The sequence below is a fragment of the Lepisosteus oculatus genome, chromosome 29, assembly GCF_040954835.1.
Source record: "Lepisosteus oculatus isolate fLepOcu1 chromosome 29, fLepOcu1.hap2, whole genome shotgun sequence".
Lineage (NCBI taxonomy): Eukaryota > Metazoa > Chordata > Actinopteri > Semionotiformes > Lepisosteidae > Lepisosteus > Lepisosteus oculatus.
Genome location: NC_090724.1, coordinates 2709920 through 2728919, shown reverse-complemented (window position 1 = coordinate 2728919; position 19000 = coordinate 2709920). Strand labels below are relative to the sequence as shown.

General features: G+C 45.2%; 1 protein-coding gene across 9 annotated transcripts in view; it reads right to left on the bottom strand.

Moving 5' to 3' along the window:
- mast3b (microtubule associated serine/threonine kinase 3b) overlaps positions 1-19000 on the bottom strand; it is a 68862-nt gene that overhangs the window by 31069 nt on the left and 18793 nt on the right. For 4 of the 9 annotated variants that reach the window (XM_069186184.1, XM_069186185.1, XM_069186186.1 and 1 more), the window contains 3 exons: positions 16625-16714; positions 3834-3922; positions 55-127 (listed from right to left, as the gene is read on the bottom strand). In XM_069186184.1, coding sequence (XP_069042285.1) covers positions 55-127; positions 3834-3922; positions 16625-16714 — 252 coding nt within the window. Of the gene's footprint in view, positions 1-54; positions 128-3833; positions 3923-9992; positions 10686-16624; positions 16715-19000 lie in introns of those variants that run through there. The other 5 variants (XM_069186188.1, XM_069186192.1, XM_069186190.1 and 2 more) reach the window with 2 other exon arrangements.

The window sequence follows — 19000 nt, the reverse complement described above, 5'->3', positions numbered from 1 at the left end:
CTCACTCCACAAAGATCACAGCCAGCCAACAGGGTGGAGGAAACACGAGCTTACCTGCGAGCGAAGGGGAAGTTGAGAGACGTACTGGTGGACACATTTCTTGGACTGTCCAGGGGACTGCTGCCAGCTGGAAAACAGGAAGCACACGGCGTTCAGAGAGAAGGAAGGGAACAGCGTTGCGAAACACTGAGAGGAAAGAGTACAGCGGGGCACTGCAACCAGCAACATTACACACATCCTTAGCAATCTGTCCCCAACAGCCTGCCCCAATTACCGGTCCGAATTAATGGCCTAAATTAATGTCAACAGTTCCTTACAAAGAAAAGGCACAGGTACTCGCTATGGGCTGCAAAGGAACAAGTGATAGGTTTATTCCATGCTGAAAAAAAGAAGAAAGAGAACACAACGTTTCGGCCGTGGAGCCTTCTTCAGGTGGTCGCTACCCACCTGAACTACTACTCGCTATGGCCTGGTCAGGTGGGAAAGCACAAAATGTCTACCTTGATGCAGGCATGAAGCACTAGTGCATTCATTTGACTCATAATGTCTGGTACACAGTACCTGCACATAACTGAAAATTATAGTGACTTTTGTTTAACAGCACTGCTTTCCAGCTCTGGTTCACATTTGCCAGTTTCCGCTCGGTTTACAATTTGAATCAAGTCCGATTCAAAGGTGGAGTTCTGGATGTCCAGCCTGCAGCCCGTCCAGGCGATGTCACATGTGAGCACCAGGCTATTTGGCTGATTTGTACAATCAGACAATCCCGATATTTTTACATGAAAGGCGAATGTTGAGAGAAAATCACGAGTAAATACGGTTATGACTTGTGCTGTTTAATCACGTATGTTAAGACACTGAACAGAGAAATTACTGTTAAGCTTGTTTGGCGTCAAATTAGTTTGACGTTCCCAAGACGTCTTGAGTTTCAGCCCCTCTGTTTTTCACCAAATCAAAATGACAGATCTGCAAATTTCCCTTTTTATAATCCATCCCTAAAGACGGAGCGCTTCGCATCTGTATTATTTTTAATCTCACGCTAAACCCATAAACAGACCTGTTTCCAGCAAACATTTTACCCACATTAAGTTTTTTTAGACTGCGGGAGATTTGGGATTTTTTCCACTTGAAGCACAGATGCAACCAAAAGGCTCTGGCAGACGAGCCAAGAGGACTCTGGCGCACCAAGGTACCGGCGCACGAAGCCCGAGGCAGAGGGCAGGGGAAAGGCACAGGATTCCGGGTGTACCGACAGCGGGTACGTGCCAGCTCATCGGAGTTACAGGCGCTTCTGTAAATCTCACTGGCGACGCAATGGGACCTGGGCCTCCCACAACTGCACTTGTGAGAATTACTCAAGACAACGCAACACTCTCGACACAACAGAAGGAAGAAGTTCAGACACGGGAAGACAGCTTGCTTGTGCCACAGAAAAATGAGCAAAACAAGAAAGTGGAGAAAAGGATTAAACTAATACAACCCCTACATTAGAGCTGGGCAGACAACAAAAGGCCTTAATGTGAATACAAACTGACTGATGAGGATATGCGGTGGTAATCAATTACAATTATTTTTTCCCCTTAACAGGTCCTTGTTTGAAAAGAGCAGAACATAGCCAAAGTAATTTGAACGTTCATCAGCTGCCTTTGTGGCTCAAATTAATTAATTCAGCCTAATGACTCACTTGCAGGTGAGACTAGAAGTGGGTGTACAGGTCAGCAGATTGAAAGCCAATTGCGTGCTTCACGGCCTCTTCAGGGCTCTCCCAGACAAGGGAGGACAGAAACGCCAGCAGTCACTCATGAGGGCTCATGCCGCAATGCCAGCAAGCTGGCACTGTGAGGAAAGCAAAGCCACTGATTCCACACAGGCAGGCAACCCCTAACTATTCATGAAGAAAGTTCACCATCCTCCGGGCAGTGTGGTACTATGTAATCGGGCATTTTTTTGGCCCAAGAATGCTCTTCAAAAGTCCTAGGTCACCTGAAGGGCTTGTTCCAGACACCCACAGCTCTTTGTGTAAAGACGTTCCTTGGAGACAAGCTGGGTTACACAGATACCTTGCTGCTCTTAGAGACCAGAAGCGGACATGATCGGTTATAAACTAATTTCAGGAAACCAGTCCAACATGGAAAATACAGCCCTGCAGATACCCGTAGAGGAAAGGAACTGAAACTGTTTTGGCAAACGGTTAGCGTTTTCTTGCTTTTCAGAAGCCTGCAAAAGCCCACTTCCTGCGGTCTGAGCGACAGGCTCAAACAGCACCTGAATTGATCCTCACATTTCTGGGACTGCGAGTGGGCTGGCACAGCCAAGAGCTCTTAATCCAGCTAATGTCAAAAGAGCAGTTCATTAAACATTATGCAACGGCACAGCCAAGTGAGCCTTATTTGAAACTATAATTAGGTCGGTTGCCAGCAGTGTTTTGTCTTAGTAAGGGGTGACTACCAGCTCCTGATAAATGAACAAGTGCTTTCAACAGTGAAGGCTTGGCAAGGACACTCACAGGGCTCACCTGCAAGGCTGGCTGTAATGCATGCTAAAGCATGTGCTCCTTAATGTGGATGTGGTTAAGCATTACAAAAGCATGAATTATCTACCTGCCACTGAAGTCTGGCACAAGATCACTTAACACAAAACAACCATCGTTTTAGCAGATAAGATGATGCCCTGATCGCCAGTCTGAATCTGTTCTATTTAATACTCAGCAGCAAAAAAACAGCTAAACATTAACACCCCTCATTACTTCGCAGTGGTTGGAAGGCAGCCCTAGGCAGCATAATCTGAAAAACTGACACGTATGAAGAAAACAACGCCACCCAGGATTACTCTAAATTGTCAATTAATTCCATCTACAATAATACAAGTAGCAAAGGTTTGGCTACTTTTAATTTTAGAACAGATGCAGTTTAGATTTTTTTTTAAATCTCAAATACATTAAAGGTTTACTGTATTTCTATGCTACACTACTGTCACAAGAATCAGACTGTCTCGGAATTCATGATGGGAAACTCTCTGGCAGATCACACTCTTCTTTACAAAATGACAATTCAGAAGGAGCGGTAAATGTGTAGTGTATCATAGTTTTCCCATATTCAGGGAAAAGGCCACCCTCACGGCAAACTGCGATCTTTTCCATGGAGGAACAATGAAAACAAACCGAAATAAGAAGGGAAAAAAGAACATTGTTCTTCATCACTGACAAAGGACATCCAGTGTGCTCATAAAAGGTTCACTACAGGAATGTGAAATATTCCCATATTTTAGCCACACTGGAACATTTCCTTACAGGCATCTTTGTGTAGCGGCGTGACTGCAATGCCATGAGTCAGGCTCTACATATTAAACAGCCTCCAAAAATGAAAAGCCCACAGCTCAAGACAGCCAGGCCAGCCTCTTCACGTCTTCATCGAAATGCCAACAACGAAATTCTCATTCGGACCTCTCCTACAAAGAGGAGAATATAAGGTCCCTAGAAATATGTACTTCCTAAACAATCTAGAATAATCAAGACTAAACCAGGGGATGAATATTAGATTTCACCACTAACTACAAGTCACTACTTCACAGACGCTAATGCAACACGAGTGACCCCCCACTGCCAAGCCATGTGACATCTCAATTAAAAAAAAAGATGATCAGACGGGGGGTTTAAATGCAGCCGACAATAATTCACCCGGAGCTCCGTTCACTAGGAAAGTCAGGAAGCAGGACGTGAAGAGAGAATCTGAAGGGAAGGGAAGGCAACGACTCGCAGACGGCACTGCAGCGTCGAGAGGGCCTGGCGTCACCAGGGACAGAGGGTGGCAGACGCTGGGTCTCTCAGCCCTTACCTGTGGGGATGGAGAGGGGAGACAGAGGCCGGGAGAGCGTGGGCGAGGGCGTTCCTACAGCCAGGTTCTTCCGGGTGCTGCTACGGCAACTGCAACAGAAAAAAAAAGCCACTTGGTAACCACGGAGACGCACCAGCGTGGCAACAAGGCGACGGTCACGGTCCTCATCTGGTAGCTCTGCAGCTGAAGTCCCCCGTCTCCAGATGCCGGCGGCACGATTAATCAAAACTACACATTCCTTTCCAGCTCACTGAAAACAACTTTAGGGATAATTACTACCAAAAAATTATAGTTCTTCAACTACAAGAACAATTCTAATTATGTGGTCTTAATCCATCCATTCACCCATTTTCTAGCCACTTCTTCCAATTCAGGGTCACAGGGGAGCCAGGGTGCAAGGTGGGGTACACCAGTCCATCACAGGACACTCACAGACAAACACACACGCACACCAGGGCCAGTTCTCCACGAAGCATGTCTTTGGACTGTGGGAGGTAACTGGACCGCCCGGAGAAAACTCACATGAAGACGGGGAGAACATACAAACTCCAAAGAGACAGCACATCAGATCTGGAATTGAACCCAGGGCCTCAGCACTGAGAGGCAGCAATGCTGACAACTCTCAGACCACCATTCTACCCCTATGCAGCCTTAATTTACATTGAAATGGATGCCAGAATCATGCATACAAGCATATTTGTAGTTTTCCAGTGCATTCGATCAGATATGTTTAACAGAAACCTTGTGTGTTAATAACCCCAAAACTAAGAAACTGTTCAGCTGTAGAGATCTGGTGTCAGTTTGATAGTCCTCTATGGTGTGATAGTAAACACAAGATAAGCTCAAAGCTCACCTTCAGTCTAAAACATAAAAGCACATGTGATCATTAGACAGAATCAGGGACAAGAACTTATCTACTGTATCAGTTAATTACTTTAAATCAGGGTCTGTCACTATTATCTGTATTTGTAAGTGAAAGCGTCTGAAACCTTAATTTGTTAAACTTTTGCAGCTGTTTCAGGATATTTTCTGCCTAATCATACCCAGGTATGAAGGGCAGTGTAGTGTTATGGTCTGAGCTCTAGAACCGTCATAACTTGAAATTATAGGCTCAAGTCTAATATACGAGGCTTTGCTGCTGTTCCCTTGAGCAGGTGCTTCAGCCCAGTTGCTCAAGTCACCCAGCTGTATAAGTGGGGACTGGCTTCACTGGGGAAAACCCCGCAAGACACTAGCAAGCCACAAAGGAGGGGTGTTTTGTTCTCTCAGTCCCTTTAACACTACAGGAACTGAGATGAGCTCCATCCAGACTCAAGTAAGGTCTTTCTTCTTACCACTTCACCATGCATATATAATAGATGTCCAACTCCAAAAGCAGGAAAGTGGTAAGATTCTTAGATTGCCCTGTTTTTTTAATCCAAGTAGTTTTGCACTTGACATACACCAGGGTTTGTAACAAAAAAAAAAGGTGCGAAAGTTTCCGAAACTGCTTCTACTTCAATCAGCGCACTCTGCAGTGGCTTAAAGACTCGCGCTGGCAGGGTGAGTCAGACAGTGACGCGTTCTTCCTGCAGACTCCCGAGCGCGCGAGAGAGGGGCGAGCACAGCGCTGCCCGGCGACGTCAGGCCCTGCCCTCGCCGAGGCACGTCCGCCAGATTGTGCACCGGCAGCCCGCGCGGCGCGGAGGAAGATCTGGATCTCTCGACACCACCACGCCCCGCCGGGGCTTGCACACAGGTGCCACACCTCACTGCCCTCCTGACGTGCAGGGTTCTCGGCCCCGAGCTCCTGGCCAAGTCACTGCATCGTGGCAGAAACAAAAGGGAGTGCTCAGACGGCCAACCACCCGCTGGTTTAGAAGGACAGTTGAAACGCTGAGCTCTGAGCGGAGAGCTGTGGCAACATGTGGGCTACGAAGGAACAAGCAGACCTAATTAATGTAATTGAATTAATTTCTTTTTGTTGGTTAAAACGTGGGACGGGCAGAAGCAACGTAACCTCATCGACAATAAAGTAGTACAACACGTACCTTTCACTTATCTGGAGAAAATGAACAAATGTTCAAGGTACAGAAATTACTCTGGCGTACCTGCAAGAGACTTCATACCTCTTGTCAACTATGCTTCCATTCTGCGGCACCCAAAACTTTTATTTTATTCTCTTAAAAGTACAATAATTTCCCTCACCTCATAAAGAATAACATCTGGCATTACTGGGATATAAAACAAGTAGCCTGTCGTCGATGTGAAGTCCAACACATGCACATCTGGCTTGCTCCACTCTGAGGAAACCTTCACCGACAAGAGCTCCAACGAAGACACCTCCAGGCCAGAGGGCCCCAGGCCTGGTCACAGGGCATCACACACCAGCTGGTTTCACTCCAGCCCACCTTTAATATCTCATTCAAGCCTCGAATGAACAAACGAATGGCCTGATTGGAATATTTGCAATTGGGATTGCACTTTACTTACAAAACGCAATCACTAAAAGCTAATGTCAATCAAATTTAAGAGCTGAGAAGAGTCAAAGAGTTCCTATTAATTCTATTGTTGTGTAACTGAGAGCTTGGCTAGATCAAAACCCAGCAGGTGTGTGGGGCACCAGGACCGGGAACCACTGCTCTAAATGAGCACAGGCCATCAGAAATTGACACACTATCTCTAAGGTCACAGACCTGGGCACGCACCCCACTCTAGATCACAACTAGAGCTCACAGTGCAGTTTGGGAGGATTCCAGTCAACTAGTGACTCAAGCTAGGACTCTTAATTAAACCTACAGCCCTCCTGGCCATTCACAACCCCTGCTTTTCATACAGAATGCTCCTTTATCTCATAAAGCTCGCTGTTTTAATCCTACAACCGTCTCGTTGTGAGAGTGGGAAGATCTGGGTCCAGTTAAATAGCTCCCATCTAGAACTCATCTCCTGACTCAGGCCATTGTCTGACTGACCTACACTCAACCCGTACAAGACAGAACCTGTAGGATCTTGTTTATTCTTTCTTTTACTTTTCATTGTACTTCTTTTTTAGGTGCTTTATAAATAAATATTATGATGATGCACGCAGGAGATCGGTGGTTTCAGAATCCAATAGGATTAGCCCACCACACTCGGTGTGTGCTATCAGCCTAGACCAGAAGCCTTGGGGCAGGAGAGCTGCACAAAGCCAGCGACGTCAGGCGAGCGTTCCTGAAACAAGCCAGCATACATTATGCTCTTATTTTTTCTGTACATCTAGACAGAATGAAGTCATCCCAGTCACTTTTCCTTACATGCTGACAGAAGAAATCACTTCAAATACAGAAACCGAGATACTGTGGTGCCCACAGGCATTTCGCAACAGAGGGTACTATCAGTAGGAGGAACACTTCACTTCCACATGACAGATTTACAGAAAGTCACAGCAAGTACGTCCCTAAATCCTGCCTGAAAACAAACATCAGTATTCTGCCACTCGAGGAGAACATTCTAATGTTCTCATTGGGTAGATGGAGGTCTTGGACGCTTGATATCACAACAATTTTGCAATCCCACTCATGATGTTAGCCATTTAAATGAGCTGGCCTTAATTCCCTGCTGTCACAGCCGAGAATCAAGTGTGAACAGAAAATATAAGACCAGGTTCTCATTTAGGAGCCTGGTGTCGTAAACAAACTGCTAAGATGTGTTGCGACTGTGGATTTACAAAATCCATTCCAGGAATACTTAATGATGTTCATGGACCACTCAAACACTGACTCTTAGGTATGTATATGTAATATCATCCCTAACTTTGCTATATTTCCAAGCCATGGCCTATAGCTCAGAAAGGAATGAGGAATTGTGTTTATAGATTGGGGCACCCAGCTCTGGTGTGGCCACTATCTCTCCAGACTTACAATGCAGCTCAACTCTTAACTACCTAGTTTACTAGTTATAGTCTTAAATGGATTGAACAACTTTTTCAAGTCCTTAACATGTTGACATGTTTAGTTAAAAGCGTAAAATGTAAACCAAGTTACAATTGTGTGTTGAAATTGCACAATACAGTCATAACACCGCCTTCAGAAACAAATTGGTCAGATTGGGTCACTTCACTGCAGAAAGTGACTGCTGCTTTTTAATCAGGCCAGAAAACAGGAATCGGATCATTTACACTGCGTAAAAGGAGAAGTTTCAACAGTGGAATATATCTGGAATAGAGAAGACTACCAGGGAGGGCTGATCTGGGTTGTCAAGGCACTGAAAGTCAACCCAAGGGACTCCTTCCGAGTCAACAGAGAAACACAGTGCAGAGGACATAAGTGAAAACCGTGCGTGAGCTCCAGCCATGTGGCTAAAGCAGACACCTGGCTTTCTTCAAGAAACAGCCCGATGACATCCACGGCTCGATTAACTTACTAAATACCAGAAGCTAGACGGGCCGAGCGGCCCCGTCTTTTGTCTCCTCCACTTACATGCTGGAGACCGAGGCCATTAAAATTGCTGCTGCTCATTAGGCAGGGCTGTCCAGTCCTGGTCTGGGAGGGCTGGACGGTGCACAGGGTTTCAAGCTCTCTTTAAAGCAGCAGCAGCAGCACCTGGAGGGCTGGGAGAAGCTGCTTAGTTGGCCCAGTCGAACCAGTGGCCAACTGGTTCAGCGGACTAAAAAGGGAGTTAAAATGAAAACCCCCCAGACACACTGTCCCCTCCTGGACCAGGACTGGAGATCCCAAAACAGGCTTATTATTTAAACAGAACACTTTTCTCAAGTTAACCTGAAAATGAAGTGATGTTTCAAATATCGTTTCCTCTTTCCTAAAATTGACATGCTCCACAGCTTCTAATGCCACTTGAACCCGGTTAATCTTGAATGCTTAATCTAATGCTTGAAAACTACAAAGGTCTCAAGACAGATCTCTGACTCTACAGTTGTAACCCAGAGCCTTGTGAGTAGAATACCGTCAGTGACATGCTTCAGAAAACAGCGGAAAACTGGTTAATGTTCAGCACATACGTTGATTTTAGTAAGAACCCGAGCCTAGTCGGCCACAATGAATTGTCTGGCTGTTGTCATCAAGTTACAAAGTGACAAAGCAGGTCTTGTGGCTATTGAGGTGAAACGACAAGAAAACAGTCTCCAGCATGACAACAATTGTATTCGGTGCAGCGCTTGGTTGTTATTGCTCTTGCAGACTCGTACCGAGAGCAACAAGCACTGAAACCTACCCTATCAACAGCTACGCAATGGCAAAGCCCACTAAACAAATCAACGCAAAAAGCGAAAACTCCCGGGAGTCCACGTGAAGCGTCTCCGAGGCCCAAGACGAGCTCTAAGAAACCCTGAACGACACCTGTATCGTTACAGAGGCCCGGCGGGGAATTCGAGAGCAAGAAGGAATCAAATCTGCGACACGCAGACGATGTCGAAGTCAGAAGCAGGTCTCCCCGTGACATCCTCCCGAGGGCGAAAACAAAGAGGCGAGAGGCGCTCCTCGACCTTGATTCCCCTTAAGCCAGTTGGCACTGGGTGGGCATCGCCATTAGGTTTTACGAGGCTCTCGAGTGCCCGGTGCGGGACGGCGGTAATAAAGACAGCTGCTGGGCGCTGGCGGACTGTTCCGCTGCCAGAAACGAGCCTCGGCGATGTACACAGAGAGCACGTGCTCTGCCGGCCAGGTTGGTCCCCTCTCTCGCGGCGGGCGATGCGCGTCAAGGACAGCCGGACCCAGGGCCACGCAGAGACTCGCAGGGTCTCAACGCGTAGCCTGCTTTCAAGATTTTCTTTCGGCCTCGGCGCTTAAGGTCTTCCAGGCATCGCAAAGGCGGTGTTAGGACTGAGCTCTTTTTTTTTTTTAGCCGCTGCAGTACTGTTGAAACTGGAGAGTAAATCTAAACAAAGGAGAACCATACAAATGTTACACTGCCACGAGTTTTGTTTTTTTTTTTGTTGTTCTTAGAACTGAAACCGACGTGGTCTGAGGCTTAATTGTGAGAAAGGCGTGACGTACAGCGCAGTTTTTCTCCACCGGCTGTGTTCCTCCGTCCGCCCGCGGGGCCAAGGAAGACGGGTGACGACAAATGATTTTTTTTTGGTCGCCTGAATGCATGTTTACACCGTAATAACGACAGTAAAAGAAAGAAATCCACTTCCCTTTACCGCATCGGGGTTATAAAAAAAATCAAGATCAACACTTTTACCTTTTCGAGCGCTTCAGCATCGCACCCGTCACAAAATGCGACTTGTAACTTGGCAGTGCCGTCCAGTAACTCGGGTCAGACATGGTCGTGACGGCTGGATGCACAGCACCAGAATCTCCCGTGGAAAACCCCCTTGTTTATCACCAGATAAAGGAACCGTGCAGGGAAAGCCGGACCCCACATCTGTGTACAGAGGAAGTCCCGGGCACTAGCTCCATCGCCTCTGTAGGCTCCTATTGTGTAGCTAATTGTCCCGGCGTTTTGGGGCTTAAAGCACAAAATGCATCCTTGATTTATAGCAACGAGCATCCGGCTGGGTCTCCCTTACTCCGAAGTCGCTCGGAAAGCCGTGGAACAGGAACATCTGAACAGCCAGAGATCCGTGCCCGAACTAACACGGTAACATTTTTGCAACAACTACCAAACGATGCGATTACCAACGCAGGGAAACTTGCTTACCGGTGACGTCATCACATCATCGGAAGATACCATTCCTCCCAAGGAGGGGGTTGAGGGGGAGTGAAGCGGTAGGAGCTCAACTAGAAAGAAATCAACATTTTTTTCCCCCGATCCTGTATTTCAAATAGTAGTACATTTACACGGTACGCTTTATCCTTAGGATTGCGTGTTTTCCAACAATATCAACAAATTAGCTTGTTTGGTGCAACCCAAGCAATCCGTCGGCTTTATTTGGGTACAGTTGAGTTTTTTTTTTGTACTCACATTAAAGGATAACACTTGCGTTACAAGATTTGGCGTAGATGAGGTTTTTTGTAGCTTTTTTTTTATTCGTCACTGAAAACAACAACTCGGAAAGACAGGAAGGTGCTGTCAACGTGCAATGTAAGCTGAATGGACACAGTGCTCCGATAAACGTGACACAATTGCTCTCAACTGCAGAAGGTTCGCGAGAGACACTCAGGATTATTGACTGCGGGGGTCGACATGTGCGAAACTTGTTCCTCCTCGGCGCAGCAGGACGGGGGGAGCAGGCAGCAATCTAAATTTGACTGCGCAATAACACAGTGATGGGTAACTGGGGGGGTGGATCTTTGTTTTTTTTCTTTGTCGTTATCCTCCTTAAGTGCTCCCATTATCTTGAAAATAAAAAGTGACCCGTCCTGCGGTGGCACGCCAACGGCACCACAACAAAAGCAAAGACAGGCTGTGGCCCTTCGGCGATGCAAACGGACCTGTGCGGACTTGCCTTTGAAAGCCCACCCCACGCCCCCGAAAGGGCAAGAGACCCCACAACACACACAGCTCTACAGAACTACAGCGTTATTACATTGCTATCGCCACCGAATTAAAGCCTAGGTCATGGGAATACTATAGTCTTTCATGCATGCGAAAAATAAAAAGGTACCTAGAGCCATTTGTATTTTCAGTTCTGTGTTGCAGTTATCCGTTTGCAAAGGGACTCGTCTTGGTTAAAGCATAATCCTAATTTGCATAGACCACCAATCTAAAGTGTCCATCTGCCAAAAGACAGATGCACAACGGAGTAATCAGCAAAATGTGCACATCAGTAGTGTGAAAACAATTTATATTAGGATTGCTGCAAATGATAGGATGAGTCAAATGAAAATGAAAAAAAAACACTTATATTCAGAGTGCTTTAAATTTGTAAAACTTCAAATCAGTCAAAAATACTTCAAATATAGTCAGGTCCACAGGGTAAATTAGCAGTGTCATCAAACTGTGACACGACTTGATTGAAGTTCGGGGCAACTCTAAAATTCTGTTCTGTCTCACACTATTCAGGGATAAGGAGCTATCAGGTATTAGGCACTTTGCTTAGATTAAGATAGTATACTCTGACAGGTATCAGCTTGACACTATGCTGTGGTTTCATTAGTGTGAGACATGCACTAAATATAGAATTAATTGAATGAACCTTTATTACCTTAAAGGAATTTGACTTGCACATCAAGAGTTTATACAACATACAACATATACAACAATAATACAATTCAACTATAGTACAATACCATAATACAAGCTAACATTTAACAACATTGCTCAAACAGAACTCTTTTAGTATCAGAAAATAAAAAAAACAGAGAATTAGCCTGTAAAGTGTCTAAAAAAACAACATTAATAATAAGATCCGTACCTGCAAACATTGTTTTAATTGTGCAACAGATGAAAGCTTTCAGGTATAAAGGACGCAGATGCTCTCTTAGTCTTTATACAGGGGATCTGGTAGAGGACAGAGGATATACCCTCTATCCCAGAGAGTAGGAGAGAATATCCTAAAAAGACTGGGATGCAGCAGTTATCTTTCCACCAGTCTTGATCACTTTGTTCAACTCGTTTGTGTTCTGCAAAGATGTGGCACCTCCTTGACTCTGAATATGAAATGTTAAAAAGCTCTGAATAAAACTCTTATAAAAAAAACGCTGACATTGTGCTTTCTACATTAAAACTCGTAGGTAGCCTCCAGAGCTTTCCTCTCCTTCTCCGCCTGATGAATTTTAGTGTAAGCTAAAAACATCCCTCCCAATTTTCGCAACAGAAAAGTAATACCAAGCTAACGAAATCTCACCGCCAAACTGACGTGGCGTGTCAGGATAGGTACAAGGTGTTTCTCAATATAGCACACTTAACTGGCTGTTTCCACATTTACGCCTCTTACTGGCTCAAAAACCTAGAATAACAAACAACAACAATACCATTGGGCGGGTCTGCTGGCGAAGATGTTCTGTTAAACTTGGCAAACGTTTTTTTTTTAAAGTTAAGGTAACCAGCCCTAGCCTGCAGGGTGTCCATAATTCCGGTCTTCCTCGCTCCTTCCTGGCATCAGCACAAAGGGCAGATCCACATAATGTTTGACTCTCTTAAACCTTTTCTGTCCTTTTTTTCTGTCCCTCTTTCAATATCTTCTTCTCTTTATACACCACTATCTATCCATCTATGTCCTAAACTGCTTTCTCCAGTCCAGGGTAGCAGGGGAACCCGGAGCCTAACCCGACGAGAAACAGGTAAAAGGTGGGGTACACCCTGGACGCTACGGCAGACACACAGACATGCACACACTCACGCCAGGGCCAATTTTAGAGAAGCCAATTAACCTGCCCGTGTGTTTTTGGACAGTGGGTGGAAACCAGAGCGCCCGAAGGAAACCCACGCAAACGTGGGGAGAACATGCAAACTCCACACAGACAGCACCCCAGGTCAGTAATTGAACCCAGGGCTCCAGTGCTGCAAGGCAGCAATGCAGACCACGATGCCCCCATGCTGCCCTATAACCAATGTAGTCATTTTTTAATATAGTAACTGCAATGTGCTTTTTAACACTACAGCTCAAACTGGACACAGTTCATATACCTGTCACTATTGTACTGAGGTTTAACAGCTACACTGTATACACAAAACGTAGCTGAGTAAAAACGATGAATGTGATAGAACATGCTATGATCTAATTCGTTTTAGATTAATCTTATCATTGCAGCAAAACCACTTTATACTTATCAGCACAAAGGCAGTGCATAGTAGCACATTTTAAGTCAACTGTGTTTATTTTAAAAAAGTGTCCTTAAAATGCCTGTTTTTAAAAACCGGAGAAACTTTAATTCCTATAGTGGCAAAATTCAAATCTAAAAAAAAAAATTCTGAATGCACAAAACCATCAAAGCAAACAAACGCTGTGCGTGGAGTTGTGAAGAAGGAAGGAGTTTTCCGGACTGGGATTGTAAGCAGTTGTTTCAGGATACAGGGGGAGAGCAGCCTACTGTATGTTGGCTTGAGTTAACATTCTAACATTCCCAGAAAGAGATGGGTCAGGGAGGATGGCTCCAGACTCTCATTTCCAGTCCAGTGGCCTTTTCACTCACTTCCTTTTCCTTCTGAAACGATCACTCCTCCAGCTCGAGATTCCAGCCCACACCCTGATATCATCTACCGTTTCCTGTTATTTCACTCTGTGGTTGCAGGGCTTACTGGATGTGTTCGGCATGACACTCTGTGACTACTTCTCTGTGCAAAGTTAATTCTACCCCAAAAACTGCGTTACCCATGCCCTGCAGGGGCTGGAGCTCATTTCAAACCCTAAATGGATCAGGACTGGGACGCAATGGCAATTAGGCCAATGAAGACACTCATCGAGTTCACGAATCTATCCAGAGCTGAGTTAGAATGAAAATCAGACCGGATTATTTTGCAGAACCGGAAGTGTGGAGTGCTGTAACAGCATACTGTAGGAAAGGAGGTCTCCCAGCTGGTTGACAGGAAGTGCACAGGGGAAACCAAATGGTGTTGCACAAAATAAGAACTTCCAGAAAGGCTGCACACACCCGCTACAAGGTTCTAGATCCAATCCTGCTCCTCTTGAGTCCCTATCTAGCTGATTTTAGAGACAGCAATTAAATCAGCACGTTCTACAGATCTGGAACGAACTGTGATCATTTGAAAGGACAATGCCTTAATTGAAGTACTTCAGAGATTCAAACAAAAATATTTCAGAGTTACCAAAGGATATCAAAAATAAAAAAGGGTTTTCATCAAATATATTAAGGCCAGAGTTAACTTCCATAATACGTTTACAAATTTCATTTCAGTCAGTGATTTTTAGTCACAAATATTGATGAACTCTAACAGCTTTTCAGTATGTGTTTCATCACTCAACAGCCTAAGGGAGACTGAATCTAGAATCGCATACAAAGATGTGCTATAAGTACACTCATAGGCAATGTCCTTTCAGACATAGAGAATGGTGGAAAGAGCGTACAGTAGGATCCAGCGGTACCGGTTTAGCCTCAGCGAAGTTTAAGACATTGCAATGTCGCCCCCTAGTGGGTCTCCGGTCTCCACAGCAAATGACACTTTGAAGGCATATCCTGCCTGAGAAAGAACCATTCAGTACCATAAAGTAGGTACAGTACGGTATAAATAGGGATGACTTAGGACTGTTTAAGAAAAAATGTAAACAACACTTGGTGAGGCACAAAGTGCTATGAAAGTGCAATTTATTCAGACCATTACTGGAGACTACGTTTCACTGCATTTAAATGCACTGACCTCCTACCATTTGTGAGATCAATGCCTCCGGGGAACGTTCTCTGTGTTAATGCAAAGTGCCATCTACTTCAACCAGCACATTAATTAGCACCCTTCCCCTGTGAGGTGGATGAGGCTCCATGTTGTGAAAAATCAATTAAATTGAATGCCAATTTAAAAATAAAAGTAACCTGTTTATTACAGCATCCCAAGGGACTGTGTTCAATGATCGGGGCAGTGGTGTACTCACAGAGGATGTTATGTGAAAGCTACTGTGTCTGTACACTGGAATTAACCCTATGAACACCATGATAACATTCCTAATCCAGGCTTCACTATTGTGATGTGTTACTAAGATACAGAAGAAGCGTTACTGCTGGAACTTGTCAGATCTCAGAAGATAAGTATGTCTGGGTCTTGTCAGTACTGTAGGGTCTCGACATTCGTTATGGTTCAGAGAACTGTAGCCAAATTCGCACACCGCCAAGCCCACCCCTATACCTGTGTGCCTGAATATAACTCTGTTGAGATTTTTTCTTGTGTTCTAAACACAACAGACCTGTCACTCAGAGAGATGGCTTGGCTCGATCCACACTGGAGCCTGTCCTGTGGTGGTTCATCAATAGATCAGGCTTCCCTCTGCGCTGCTGTATCTTCTAATTGAGCACAAATAGTGCCAAATGCTTCCTGGCTACTATTGACCTTGTTTTATTGAAGTTCTTTTTTTCCACAGTATCATTAGAGGTTGCTAGGCAACCCATGTAATCATTGGCGAGAGTCTGCAAAGTGAAGGAACGTGCTGGGCTTGACGTTTCTCGAATTACAAACACAGGAAAATGTTCTCGACATGCTGCTTCTTTCACACAAATCTTTTTTTTCTCTCATATGAGGTGTCATTTCTCAGGAGACTGATATTTATGATTAGAGAAGTGATTCAGGGCACACAAAATGTGTTTAGCAAAATGCTGTCTCCCTCCTCTATGGCGAATTGTGGGTTCGAATCCCTGCTGTTGTACCCTGAGTAGCTCTAGTCCACCCAGCTGTATAACTAGGGGGTGATCAGTGTCCCATCCAGGGAGGGTGTCACATGCTCTCTGTTCTTATTAACACTATGGAAACCAGACTAAGCTCTGGCCCAGTCAGCTGCTGTGTCTAGTTTATGGAAACTTGCTCTACTGTCTCTCTATCTTTGACTGCACATTCAGTAAGCATCTGTCCAGAAAAGTATTGGATCTGCTGATCTTACAATGTATCCACATTATTATGATGTCACAAATGAATAATTCCTATACTCCATTCAGGCTGAACCTTTGAAGGCCCAGGCTAGAGCATTTTAGGTGTTGCTCCACCTTAACCCCCTATGGAAACTCCAGATGGCTCACTCAGGTTCTCCTGGCTGTGACCAGCCTGGCATCCTGGGGATCATACAGGACAAGGAAGTAACCTCACAGTAGATTGTTTTAGGGCTCAAAAAAGCTGTCTGTCTTTTCTTAAGACATGGACCTTCAAGGCTCGGCCCCCCTCCCCACTACCCCCAGAGTGCATGATGGAAACTCAGTGTTTCTCAATCGCTCGGGAACGACCGGGGCTGCCCGCCCCAGTGCCAGCGTGTGCGATGGGGGGATGCGTCTTACCTCCAGGGGTGCAGGGTTAGTAACGGGCTGCAGGGGCTGCAGGGGCTGCAGGGGCTCAGCAGAGTAGGGCTCTGGCACGTAGGAGACAAACTGCAAAGCAAGATATGTCAGATCTGTCAGTCCACTGACTCACCCCTCTCCCAGCACACATAGTGTACAGCCACCCACCACCACCACAAAGTAGGCTCTCTGGTCTCTAGTGCAGCAATACTTTTGGCCAATATCAACATTATAGTTACTCGCTCCAGCAACCTCACGACCACATCGGAATTAAACTACAACAGCACACCCACTTGCAAAACCCCTGAAAGATAGAATAGATTTCTCGATTGCCATTAAGACACAGGAGTCCAAAATTCTTACACATTCCTGCGCAACTTCTCTGGGATCCCCAGAGGAAACACACTGGAAAACGTGGCTTCCTGTGGGTCGGATACAGGAATCCTCAAAGATAATCAAAGTTCAACAGGGCAAAAGATGGAATGCTATTACTTTCCAGGAATTCACATTTATTTTGGTGCCGATATACTAAGCGTCGTAAACACCTGCCCTTTTATATAAAGTGTTTGGACAACAGATGCAGTAGTTCTTTTTAGAAATCTTTTGTTGCCAGTCGAGTGGCAGTTCTGAGTAAGATGCAGCGATGTTCTCTACAGGAAGTTGTAAACAGACTCAGTGGCAATTATAGCCTTCATTGCCTGCTCTAAAAGATTGTTTCCGGTTTTGGTTCATCTTTTATCTGTACAAAACCACAAGCCAGTGCATGTTTGTGTCCTTTGGGTATAGGATTTCCACCTCACGTCATTCAGCTCAGGAGTCAATTCTTTTTATTCTTCGCTTAGCTCTTGCAGGGAGAAACAGCAGTGTATTTCTTTTCAAGATGCCTTCCTTGCAATGATGCAAAATGATAGAAGAACGATAGAAGAAGAACACGTTCTTCACTAATATGGTTTTCAGTGGCAACGTGTCTTTGTTCTCATGTATTTAATGTCAGCAAACTTTTAAATAACAAACATTCTGCATTTTCAGTTTTGTACTTTTAATTTTGTTTACAAAAACAGGAGGCACTAAGGTCTGAACACTGGTATCGGCTATCAGTTAGAATGGTCTGGTTTATTGTCATTGACGAGAATCTCGTCCTAGTCTTATCCCTATTTATAGCAATACCAGGCTGGCACAACCTCCGATGTCCATAAACAGCACCCTACGCAATGAGTACGGTTACGTCTGAAGTTAAACTCCGCAGTAAAGGGTGCTGGTGGTGATCTGTCTCTGTACGCAAGCAGAAGCACTTTCTTTTCCAGTAAGTAAGCCGGGACCAGAAGGGTGGCAGACAACGAACCGCATGATCTGGATCTGGCAAGCTTAGCAAACGGGCGGATGTAAGGATGACTCCATCTGGGCTAACAACGTCTGGGGGAGCAGGTGTGAATGAGGGGCTGTTCTCCCCCCACAAGGGACAGCAACGTCTAAAGAATGGCAACAAAACAGGTGTGGACAACCACAGTCCCAGAGGGCCGAGCAGTTCCTGGTCTTCTGGCCACCTTGGTCCTTAATTACCTAATCGAGCCCTTAATTGTTTAACGGGACATGTGAAAGCCTTTCCTTGTTCATAAGAAGCTGGAGAGATCTTTAAAACCTGTTGGCCAGAAGTCCTTGAGGACTAGAGCAGGGGCTGTCCTGCACTGAAGAAGTCCAGTCCAGTACAGCAACTGAATTGAACCAATTAATTAAATTGAACCCAAAGCACTCGCACCCGGGCCATGATATCGAGCGATAGGTGTTGGGCATGTAGAGTGAGCTACCCAGCTTTTGAGGCTGATGCTTTTGAAGCTGAAATCCTGGCTTCCTTTAAGAATTGGCTGGATGAGAGCCTCAGATCAGGAGAGCGGGCACCTATTTACACAAAGAGTTGTGGGAGTGTGGAACAAGCTGCCCGCCCATGTGGTTGACACCAATATCCCGTTTTCTTTCAGGACTTGCCTGGATGAGATTTAATTAACTTGGCAAGTTGAACCGAATGGCCTGGTTCTGGGTAAAAAATAGAACTAAAGAACTCAAGGCTGCAAAAAGTCGGACAAAGCACAAGGTAAAATGAATTTTGCTTTGCTGCAAAATCAACCCTGTATCTCCTTAAAGAAGCAGCTGATGGATGAGAAAGGAAAGATCAATTAAAGCTGTAGTTCCCATGGGACAGTGTTTCATAATTCATTCTGCTACAGATGACACTGTAGCCCAGATTGGTATTATCTTTTTTTAAATTGAATATGGCTTCTGTGCCAGACTTCATTACAGGCCCAAGGCCACTGGCGCATTAAAGTGGACACTGTTTCCTGGCATGCAGAAGAGAGGGTGTTACTCTGCCTGTGCATTGAG